Source organism: Vipera ursinii, assembly GCF_947247035.1.
Source record: "Vipera ursinii genome assembly, chromosome: 2".
In the NCBI taxonomy this organism is placed as follows: domain Eukaryota; kingdom Metazoa; phylum Chordata; class Lepidosauria; order Squamata; family Viperidae; genus Vipera; species Vipera ursinii.
Genome location: NC_139513.1, coordinates 144,655,943 through 144,668,225, shown reverse-complemented (window position 1 = coordinate 144,668,225; position 12,283 = coordinate 144,655,943). Strand labels below are relative to the sequence as shown.

At 38.4% G+C, this 12,283-nt stretch overlaps 1 protein-coding gene across 12 annotated transcripts in view; it reads right to left on the bottom strand.

Annotated features, from left to right (window-relative positions):
- Positions 1-3,930: 3,930 nt before the first annotated feature.
- The window catches only part of RHOT1 (ras homolog family member T1), a 50,335-nt gene continuing 41,982 nt past the window's right edge, over positions 3,931-12,283 (bottom strand). For 3 of the 12 annotated variants that reach the window (XM_083352740.1, XM_083352746.1, XM_083352743.1), the window contains 2 exons: positions 6,867-7,010; positions 3,931-5,098 (listed from right to left, as the gene is read on the bottom strand). In XM_083352740.1, coding sequence (XP_083208866.1) covers positions 4,981-5,098; positions 6,867-7,010 — 262 coding nt within the window. In that variant the 3' untranslated portion in view covers positions 3,931-4,980. Of the gene's footprint in view, positions 5,099-6,221; positions 6,365-6,866; positions 7,011-9,917; positions 10,090-10,387; positions 10,414-10,662; positions 11,332-12,283 lie in introns of those variants that run through there. The other 9 variants (XM_083352747.1, XM_083352750.1, XM_083352749.1 and 6 more) reach the window with 7 other exon arrangements.

The following is a 12,283-nucleotide window of genomic DNA, read 5'->3' as shown; positions in this document are numbered from 1 at the left end:
CCAGGAGATGTGTATCCTCTCCTCTTGACTGCCAAAGAAGAATTGGTTATATGTGACAGAACACATAAAAACATTTTCTCCATCTGTTTCTCTCACAGTAACCATAAATATTTAGCTAATCACAGAGTTTGGGTAAGAGAACTGGTGCCTGCTGGTTGTCTGGGATTATTCCCAGCTAGCACAGAATATTCCAAGCTAGCACAGCCAGAAGAGTGGTGAATATCTGTAGCTTGGGTGAAGGATGAGAGTGAAGGTTCGTTCTCCGAGCTCGTGGGTTGGTTTCCAAACGTTTTATTACCAGGCTAGGTAACATCTTCAGCGGCGTTCAGCTAACAAAACATTTGGAAACCAACCCATAAGCTTGTAGAACGAACCTTCACCCTCACAGCTAGAAGAGTCCCAGTCCAGAGACACTCAATTGCTTACGCCTATCTTTGTTATTTTTTAAACAGAATAACTCTGGGTGGCTCATAACAAATTTGAAACTAGAAAACCATAAAAAAGGTAAAGGTAAAGGTTCCCCCGCACATGCGTGCTAGTCGTTTCCAACTCTAGGGGCCGGTGCTCATCTCCGTTTCAAAGCCAAAGAGCCAGCGCTTGTACGAGGACGTCTCCGTGGTCATGTGGCCGGCATGACTAGACGCCAAAGGCGCACGGAACGCTGTTACCTTCCCACCGTAGTGGTCCCTAATTTTCTACTTGCGTTTTTATGTGCTTTCAAACTGCTAGGTTGGCAGAAACTGGGACGAGTAACAGGCGCTCACTTTGTTAAGCGGCACTCGGGATTTGACCCGCTAAACTGCCGACCTTCTGATCGACAAGCTCAGCGTCCTAACCCACTGAGCCACCGTGTCCATAAAAAGCCATAAAACAAAAACAAAACCACCAGTGCTTCAGTTGTCCTTCTAGCATGTCTCAACAAGTATCCACAGGCTCCTATCGTTCTATTCGATGTCTGGGAAAACAGCCAAAATCTTGACATTCTGAGGGAGAAATGATAGATGTGTCAATTATGCAGTAACCCCACAGAATATGGTTATTTATATAGACATAGCTGTTTCCTAATCTTGGCTATGTAACATTGACCCCAAGCAGAATGTCTCATAGTTCCTCTCCACAAATGTAAGATACAGTTGGTCCCTCAAAGAAAGAGAGCATGGCAGCTCTCTGAATTTGGCAGACAAAACAAGAGAAAGGGAAAAATCTTGATGATGATTAAAGGCCGTACAGAAAGAGAGTCGATGTTCCAGGACACTTGAGGTCCACCTAATAAATCAAAAACACATCTTTTGGGCCCTGTAAGGCGTGTAACCGATGCAAGTTAGGTCACATTCTTTCCCCACCACCATAGCTGAAGTTACTCAACTGCTATTAAGAGAAACTTCATGAAGGCAACAGCACAACGATCTAATCCAATTTGGCAAACTGAAGCAGAAATAAGGGCTCAAAACACTAACTGGAGTCTAGCATACAACAATATAGTAGTCAATAGATTTTGGGCACCCCTGCCTGGGGAAGATTTATCATGCCTACCATTGGGGCACTTTCCCCAAGTTTATCTAGATAACTGAGTTTTTGTGTGAAATGTGTGAAGAACATACTTGAATTCAGAGCTACAGGTATCTTACCCAATACTATATAGCAGTCTAGATAAGACCTAGGACAAGATATTAAAACTTTAAGTCCCTTAAATTTACTGTACTGTAAATGACACATATAATAACAGAGTATCTGTAAACAATAAATTTGGCTCTTTAGGAAAGTGTGTTTGTCCCTCATGGTGGGACTCAAAACTCTTTTGAGAGAAATTGGTGGGACTGGAGATACAAAAAGTTGATGGGACAAGACATGAAATATTATTTAAGATCTGTTCTTTTATGTGGTTCAAATTCTGGTCCATCCATTCTCCATTTTGCTCCTTTAATTCTGCAGATTTTGTATGTCAAATCAAACAGGGAAGATTCTGCAGAGCTCCAGCAAATCAGACCTTTGAACATCTATGTTATCCCATAGGAGAAAACAAAAATATCTTTATTACATTTCAGCCAATGTCTTCATACTTCCCTTCTTATGTACTGATCAGCTACTACATACCCTTCTGCCAGTGCCAGATTTAGCAATCAGTCACTTGGAAAAAGCTATTTTCATATATTACCATGGCAATATCTACATTCTTTCTTATTTCTTGCTGAAAGTGAAATCAGGTAGCATATGGGGTAGTAGAAATGTGTTAAGCAGAGGTGCAAGATGATAGCTGATTTTTAAAAAGGAGAAAATGTGATTGGAAAAGGATTCACATCTCTAAAGACAGCTGTCCTCCCAGATTTCCCCCAAAAAAAGAAATATTTAGCAAGATTTCCTAAACCAAGCCTCAACTTTTGTATTGTCACATTATTTGGGACAATATTCTTCTCTTATCCCTTTCATGGACAAACATACATACTACAGAATATTTCCATGGAAACAGTGATGCAATACAGAATGCAGATTGCCTCTAAGTAAAGGAAGAAAGGGGACCAAGAGAGATGGTTCTAATGCTGGTTTTCCATTAACAAAACAGCTTCTGATTTTCTGAACCTTATAAACGTTCAAAGGTGGAAGATGCTATGGAGCCAAGTGAAATGGAGGAAGGAAAAGAGAAAAGACAACATTATATCATGAGAGCAGAAGCCTGGTTGCACAATGCTGGATTTTGCCCTTTGTAACATAGCAACTGAGGTGAATATAGAAGCATTCTGTGAAAAAGAAATCAGTAAAATCCTCAAATAATGTTATACATGTAGCAGGTTTACTAGGGAATTGAACGACCCTCATCCCAAATTTTATTTGAGCCTGAGATGTTCAGTGGATCAATACATGCCACCTAATACTAAGCACCACCTTCAGTATGTCAAATTAAAAAACACAGGTGGCAAAATCTGGATCAGATTCTACTATTACAAAGATAACCTGCTATCATCCGTGGACAATAGTTGGCTAGATGTTGAGACACACAGAGTAAGAACAGAACTTTATAGTTTTAACTTGTTTTATGCCAAGGGTGTCAAACTCAATTTCATTGAGGGCCGCATCAGCATTGTGGTTGCCCTCAGGGGGCCGAGTGGGTATGGCCAGGGTGGGTGTGGCCTACTGGGTGGGCATGGCTAGAGTGGGTATGGCCTACTGGGTGGGCGTGGCCAGCTCTACATTGTTCGCATCAAGGGTGCCTATGGGGTCCTGGGCAGGAGTGGGACAGATCTGAGGGTCTCTGGCAGGAGGAGGGTCTCTGGGCCAGGGCCAAGGCAGTGGGGGCCGTTCCCTCACTGTTTCCAGGATGGCTTCGTGGGCCGCATGAAACCACTTCACGGGCCAGATCTGGCCCCCGGGCCTTGTGTTTGACGTGTCTGTTTTATGCCTTTTCCCCACCTGCATCAGGGTCTTTTTATTCTTGCCTATGGGACACGAAACAGTAGAGTCTTCCTCAATCTTCTTCATTTGGGCAGGTCTTTCTTTGTATCCATGTCCTGGAAGGCTACCTTAGGGCACAGAATGCCGATGACCCAATGGCCTGTTTCAATGGGGTTCTTGTTATGTTCCAAATGTCATACAGTGCTAATCACTCACTCTGCTCTTCTAACTGAATTTTACAGCTGACACACGGTAACCAAAGCTTCACCTTTAGTTTGCGTAGTTTCTTCAGTAGAAATTCTGCAAGGAAACTTCATTGTTGCCTATCCTACCTGGTCAAAGTATCTCTTCCTCTCTTTCAGGAATTTTTTTTAAAACTTCCCCTTTTAAGCTGACATCCATTGGAAGTATGGGAAGTGGCTAGCTAAGGTTCTCCTACTGACATGGATAACTGAGCAGAAATCTAAATCAACAGCAAAAACAGTTCTAGGCTGGGAATCAAGGACAAATAGATCAATAGTACAAGAACAAGCATTCAAAACATAGCACGGCACAGTTATTTATTGAAATACCAGAAAAGGCCAGTGATGGGAAAAATAGGTTGGACAGGAGAAACTTCCATTTAGTAAACCTTCTTGGTAGATTTAAAAATGCCACCTACAGGTCATTCCAGCCACATACAAGATGCAGTACAAACCATGCAATTAATTTACAACCAAGAAGGGGTAAAGCACGGGGTGTTTCTACTTCAGTTCTACCCCTGAACAGAACTTGTCAGGGAATGACTTTCCAAACTAAGGGAATGAAACACAGACTTCTGGTGAATTATAAACAAGTATAATACATTGCCCATGGGACTGGAAAAGGCTATAAAATGTCAAGTGGGAAGATGAGTGATGCACAGAATGGCACATGGTGTCAGATAATGATGTGTTTCATTGATGATACTTCCTTTTCATTTAACCAAGGGAATACCGTCCTTCTCTCTCTTTCCTTGAACTGAGGTACATTTAGCTGCATGAGGAATAATCAGCTCAAGCCCAATCAAATCTGCCACAGAAGAGTCACTCCTGTAACATATGAGCAGGGGCTACAGGAGAAGTTGAGTTATTAAAGTCCTCAAACCTGGTATATCCAGCAAGAACTTCCAATACCAGTGAAATAAATAAACACATGAATGCAGATTCTGAACTTATACTGCCGAAAACAAAAGTCTACTTGCAATTCTTTCGCTCTTTTTGAAACATTTACGAATGGAATTTCTAATAACCCCTGGGGACACTAGGCCTCCCCTGCCTGAATATATATATGTATGTATATGTATATATATACAAATTATTTTACAATAATTCCCTTTTGGCTTTTACAAGTGTAGCCAAGAGTAGCCACTGTAATGCAAATCCTCTTTTCCACACCCTATGCAATACTGCAAGTTTAGAACTATTATTTAAAATAATCTTATCCGTGAATTACAAATAATAAAGTACTTTGCATATATAAATATTTCTAGCAGATTTTAGAATGTACATAAAAGATTCCCCCCCTCAGTTCGAATAAGCCCCTCCCCCCAAAAAAACCATGCTTTCCTCCAGATCACCGCTGTTTTAATAATGCTCTGTACATGGCGAAGCCCAAAACAGCAAAGACTGTAGCACCAAAACTTGCTCGAAGCCAAAAGGTAGAGCTCTTGAGGTCTGCCTGCGTCACATGCCTGAAATACAAAGAATATTTTTTAAAAAAATTAACAAATATTGAGATGATATACAAGCATCAAAATGTGGAAGCTCACTTTCAGAGATCTACTATGTATGCTTTTAAGGCATTTGTGAACTAAATGTTTTTGATGTAATGTAGGTTTGTTCTGTCTATTCAGAAAAGAAGGGTTATATTTTAACTCAGCTAACAGGTCAATCTGACTGATCTATAATTCCATTAACTTTTTCACAGCAACATAAAGTAAACAAATCATATTTAGGCTTATCTCACAATATTAAGCCAATTGCTTTTATACTGTGGTGAAGACTTGAACATAGGGCAGTGCATAGCTTGTTAACTTGTAGTTGTAAAAAGTCTAACAATCTAAGGAATGACTGTTCCAGACTCAACTAAATATAGATGACTTAAATGTAAATTAATGATCCAAGAGCTGTTTTTGTACATATCTATTGATATAGTTCTATACACCACCCAGAGTCCATTGGAGTTGGGTGGCCAATAAATTTCAATCAATAAATCAATGGCCCAACTGGAGAAGGAAAACTTAATATATGCTGTGCTGCTTACTAGTCAGCATTTCCAGTAAAGTTGTCCCTTCAGATTAACTACTCAAATGATTTTATGTATTAGCTTCTTTGCTGTGGTGTTTCTATCCAAAGCCAGAAGGCCTAACTGCAGAAAATAATCTTGAACACTACCACACAATAAAACCATTAGCCACACCAAATAGTTAATGAAAAACAGATATTAACAGGTGAAACCAAAATGCAACAGAACAGTATGGAGGATGAAAGAATTTTTTTAAAATAAATTTAAGATCAAAATAGCAAAAATTAAACAAAAAACAATGATCCAAGCTTGCCAGCATGCCAGTATGTGAGCATGCTCAGTTAGCATTCATGAAAAACACAGCCGACCATAATGCAACAGATAAAAAGCTATCAGCAAGGAGTTTTTACAATGACCTTAGTTCAAGGCACAGTGATTCTCAATTGAGTATTACAGAATTGATATAGGACTGCATTACAGAATAGAACACAAGAAAGAATTCCCTACCCTAGGCACTTTTAAAACTAAATCAGAAATAATGGGAAACCTACAAAAGTATACACCATTACCTTCAGAAGAGCACATTCCAAAGTATAATTTAAAGAACTACTGTAAAATATTATCAGAGATCCTCAAAATTTCTACCATCCACTTAAGAGGTCTGAAAATTACTGAATCAGCCATTCACAAAATGGCAGCACATATAGAAGACCTGAAAGAAACATAACCTGATTATTATAAGAGAAACTTTTACTTTAACAGGAAAAAAACTGTCAACTAATATCTTAAAAAAATAACACTCTTTCAGGCTATTTGCCTCTAGCTCTTCTCCTATCATCTGAACTGGGTATTCAGGGGAGAGTATGAAGACTTTTGAGTCCCAGCTGCAACAAGACTGGGACAAAGCCATAATTGGAGAAAATCTGGAACAAATGGCATAGTCCAGTTTATCAGACCAAAATGGGTGTTCCTTTTCAGACATCCAGGCAACAATACATGTAGCATTTTGCAAATTCAACAGCCTTGCTTGATTACTGCTAGCAATCAGTGAAGCCGGCAAGTACAAAACTATCTGCAGTTAATTTCAAAGTTTGGTTCTTAAGGGATATGATCTGAAAAAGATCCATCAGGCAATAGATACTGATAGGTTAGTTCTTTCCAATCTCTCACAGCAAGTCATTTACTAGAGTTCTCCTCTATAAAGAGTGGGTTACCTGTCTTCCAATAGCTGTGGACCAAGGGATGACTCCATGAAGATGGAATCCTCTACCGAGCTGATGGCATGTACTTGGTGAACAATACTGCTCTCCTCATCTGACAACAGCAAGGCACCCAACTCATCTATGTGGGCTCTCAACCTTTTTACACACATGCACACAGATGGCAGTTCACAGCATGGCTCAGAACAGGAAGTTACACATCAATATGGCTTACAATCAGTTTCAATATCCATTTTTAATCAGAAAGTTTTGGCTGTAAGATGCAGGTTAATAAAGTAGCATGGAAATTAGTGACAAGTCCCAAGGAGATATAAATCTTCCATCAGAGTTTCTCCTTTTTCTATCCCACGTGAGAGAAACCCTCTTTTTCCCCAGAATTCTTCTTCTTCTAGTTTTCTTTGTTTTTAAATTACATTTTTGTAGACATGCAATTTTGAAGACCAGGTCTAACAGAATGCTGGACAGTGGCTAGTAGAATGTTATGCTAGCAAATTTCTGCACAGCAGCTGTTTCATACAAAAGCCTTTGGGAAAGGGGCATTTTGATTGGACTGTTTGACCATTCCTGGATCCAACACTAGGCAATTCCTCACAAAAAACAATCTGGGATCTGGCTAGGGAGAGATAGTTAGGGGTTAACAAAGTTCTCGCCTCCCATTACTAAAGAAGCACAGGTATTTCTCTCCAATATTACATCCCATCCTGGAAGAGTAGGAGGAGGATCCTAACTACTTTTTAAATTCAGGCACACAGACTAAAGTAAAAATGCCTATGCATGCCCTATCAATTAATTATGCTCAGGGTTGTTATTAGCTGGGAAGTAATTGTTTCAAGCTCAAAAAGATATTCACATACTTGTGATTTAGAGAGAGACACTAAAAAGCTACCCCGTTTCCAGATGCTGTTGTTCTCATTTTTTTTCTCTTCCTCTTACTCCCTTTTACAGGAAGTAAAAATGTTGAAAGGTTGCCCTCCACTCATAATTTAACTGTAATTTACCAAACTGTCAGAACTCCAAAACTGTGGTTAAAATAAACAACAACCCATATATATATATATATATATATATATATATATATATATATATATATATATATGTATGTATATGTATATGTATATGTATATATATATATATATGTATATATATATATATATATATAAATTATCTATGGGCCAATAAATACCCATTTCAGAACCATTTTTCAAAATTAATGTGTGACGAGACTGCTGGGAATGCAATTTATGTAAAGAGATAATGATGGGGCGAGGGGGGCTAAAGCATAAAACACACACACATAATCGAGTAGAAAACCTTGTTTGAGTTGGCTCCATGAGCAAAAAGTGTATTTGCTGCCTCTCTTTTCATCAGAATAATTTTTAGCCATCTATTATTTCAACATTAGTCATTGGGCTCAAAAGCAGAAGTTGACAAGATATAACCCAATTCCATATTGGTTCAAAAAATTAACAGAGAGGAACTATTAAGTTTGCACGGTTACTAGAGACAGAAAAAAAGATCACATAGAAGCAAGACAACTATTTGGTATATTGTTGAATTCTTATCCCATTGTCACAAATTTGCAACAGAACTCCTGAATTCCTGCACTGGAGAATTCTAAATATTAAGAGATCTGCCATCAAATGTCAAAATCAGTGTCACCCTCTTCCCAGTATAAGAAGTTGCATTGCAATGAATCTATGTTAGATTTTATCTTTCATTTGCTTAAAATGAAAATATGTTGGCATCTTGTCTGATAGTACCAACCATAAAGCAATGCATTTTAATTACTGCCTAATCAGTGCTGAAATTATCTTTAGACAATGCTTTAAAAAAGCCTCTGCATTTGCAGCCTTTATCTATTTAATTAACAGGAACTTACTTACACATAGATCCCTATGAAGACTGGGTACATGTTGGCTTACATATGCTATTTGCAAATACAGACAGAATAGCCTTATTGCCTCCCACTCATTTGCCTCTGGCTTTCCTTGCAAACAGGAAAATATACCTAATATTGAGTAAGAATCACATAAAGGCTAATCCCATGATTAAGGGGACATCAAAGAAAGATCAGGAACATGGTGGGAAAGATAGGCTTACACACAAGGACAAGGCCCTTGTGGATTCAGAAGCCAAAGGACTGGAATGCCCCTGATGCAGGAGGAATTCTCTACAAAACTACATAGGACAAATTGTATGGGGAAAAAACAGTATGGCTAAAACTCTTTTTCCAGCATAGTGTTTGTGTGTGTCTATGTGCAGGTATATGTGTGTAATCCCAATATTACGGTATGTAGTTAGCTGTTTCTTTCAATTATTTATAGTAAGATTCTTTCAATTATTCATCAGATTCATTTCCCTGGACTCAAATTAAATCCTTAAATTAAATCATCTTACCAAACTTGTATTTTGTTTACCAAAAATGTATTTTGAATAAGACAATATCAGATGCTCAGAATACTCCCCAATGGAGATTTCCCTTTTCGAACTGACCCTGTAACATAACACACTAATGTTCCCAACCTTGCAGGATGATGTTTATCCAGAGACCTCTCAGGCTCTCTTCCCATAACTGCAACTTAGCTTTTTTTAAAAAAAAAATTTTTTTAAATTAAATGGAAGCAAGCATTATCCAAGAAACATCCGACTTCAGCTGCCATTTTTATTTCTAAGAGAGAAAAGCTGAGTTTCATACAGGCACCAAAGACATTCGTAGAAATTAAAAAATGTGGCTGGCTGACCCACTATTTATTTACTTTCTTTGAAAGTGGGTCAGCCTGCCTAGAAAAGATAAATGGGTGCTGTGATCCTCAGTATGTCCTCTAGGGCAGCTAGGAGACTTAATGTTGGTGCAGTGGTATTGGGCTGTCACCAGCAAGATCCAGCTTTAAATCTACCGTCACTCATGAAAACTCACCTTGCCACTTTGCTCTATTTCAATGTGGAAAAATAGGAAAAGGATTATATGTGCCCTCTTGACCCCCCTACCCCAAAAAGGCAAGATAACAAATAATTACTTTGTGAGCATGCCCATGACATGTTCTCAAACTCTTGACTCCAGCTGGCTCAAACATTTGGGGATTTCAACATTAAATGTCTATGGAGATTCTCAATCATCCAGGTCATGGTTGTCCCAAAGGTGCTTTTTCAAAAGCAACTGGACTTTCTTGGTTTTTCCTGGATCCGAAGAAGGTTCTTGGATGAGAAGCTTAAACGTCTTGAAGGAAAAACAAAGGAAGTCCAGTTATCTTTTAAAAAAGCATCTTTGGGTATTTTCATTAAACTTTTAGAAACTCCATGAGAAGTACGAGCTTTCTTTCTTTCTTTCTTTTTTAAGATGATGAGGCAGAGGCAGAAATAGTAAATCAGTCTTTACCATTCATGGCACATGCAAATAGCCAAAAAAGCAAAAGCCAAGCCAATGGTTTGAAAGCACACAATGAATTAGAAAATATACTTAGAAATGTAATATTTTTAAAAAGATGCACAGGAATGCAGCAAGAGGAGTGTAAGTGCCAGCCAGAGAAATGAAAACGAAGACCTAGAGGAAAAAACAAATTAAATCAAAATAATCCAGTATGGTCAAATATTTTCTTTTCCTAAATTATGTGCAGTATATATTGCTTTACGTACAATCCCACTCCTTTTGAAGCCTTTATAGGAAGAGATCCGGGGCAGTTTAAGTCAATAATCTCTCTCTCTCAATGGAGTTACTTTCACAATAAATGAAATCCTAACTTTATAATGATAGATCTCTCTGCCTCAAGTGTAAGACCTGTGGAGGTAAAGACCTTGTTAAAAGTTCTAGTTTTTACCTTTAATTTTCTCATAATGACAGGAAATTTAATATTACTCTCTTATCATTTCCTGTTTCTAGTGAGTATAATATCTGATTAAATTTCTAGACCAAAGGTCAATAAATCCCTTTTTAAAATAAGGGTACAACTAGTGGAATGGATTTTCTTCATTTGAATACATTTTTAAAATATAAATGATTCTTATTCATTTAAGCTTCAGTTGTAGGGCATTCAAAATAAAATTGACCGCTCTTAATCTTCTTGGCACTTCTGAGAAGAGATGTACATATAACTACAATGTGTTAGTGAAACTAACACAACCCTCCACCACAGCTGTGCAAAAAATGCCTAATAACAATTGTGCTACCCACTGAAATGTGGGCAATCTGGAGGGAAATGTATAAAAAGAAATTCAGGTTATAATAAGTTCAGTTCCAAAGAAATTGATAACATACTGTATTTTTGACTGTGTGATCTCCATCCATGCATCCATAATCTGTTGTGTGCAAAATTAGGACATCGCATATGAAAAAAAATAGGGGTGGCATCTTCCAAGCAGGGTAAACAGCTCTAATAGCTCAATAGCTCAAGACTGAATATGCCCTACTGAGACTGCCACTGATTTTGTTTGTCTGGAGAGAAGGCTAGTGCTGGTTGTTAGCCTGGAAACAAAGCATCCCTCTAGGTTAGGTAGATGTCTCAGGGAGGACAAGGAAGAACTTTTTTTCGGTCATCATACAAGAGAACTTACAAAGCTCTCTGCTAACAACCATCTTCAAACTAAATTAGACGCAGCATTGAGCAACATTTCTGCTGAAATACTATTTTTAAATTAAAATAATCTTAAAATTATTAAAAAATACTCAGAGCTCAAGGTTCAGGGGAGAGAGAGAGAGAGAGAGGGGAGGGGAATCAATCACCACCCCAGGATAATTCAATGGATGGGAAGAGAAACAGAACAGATCCTATCCTTCCTTAGAGATCATATGCCCAAGTGCCTAAACACCTTCCTTCTAAATCAGAAATTCACAAGTGAGCACGAAATTTCATTTGCTTTCAAAAGGGCCAGATAGCAAATACTTTAGAGATATCAGAGGAAGGGAATGCTTCTGTGACCCAACAAGACAGGTTGATGGCTGACCATATTATTTCACCTACAGCTGCAGACTTCTGAAAGACACTTTGAATAAAGATAATTTCTACCATTACAAGGGAACCCTAAGGTAAGAATCAAGTGGCTTTTTCCAGTCAGCCTTCAAGTCTAAGCCTTAGGTCTTTCGTGAATTAATCTTAAAAAACCTCAAACAATATGGACAGTTCTATAATTTCTTCAGCGTGTTCTACAACTTTCTGGATTTCATATTTTTGGATGGCAATCTTTGAAAAAGGCATCTGAAAGGCTGGTTAAGGGTAAGGTGTCTCAGTGGTTTTTTACTTGGTTGGTTGAATGCTTTACACTATTAAATCAGACCTTTGTATCTATTCCACGGGTGTCAAACTCGCCGCATCATGTGATGTGTCACGACGCATCGCAACTTTTTTTTGCATTGCCGGAGTTGGAGTGGGCACGGCCTCCGCATGATGCAACCAGCCTGCGGGCTGGCAGTTTGACAC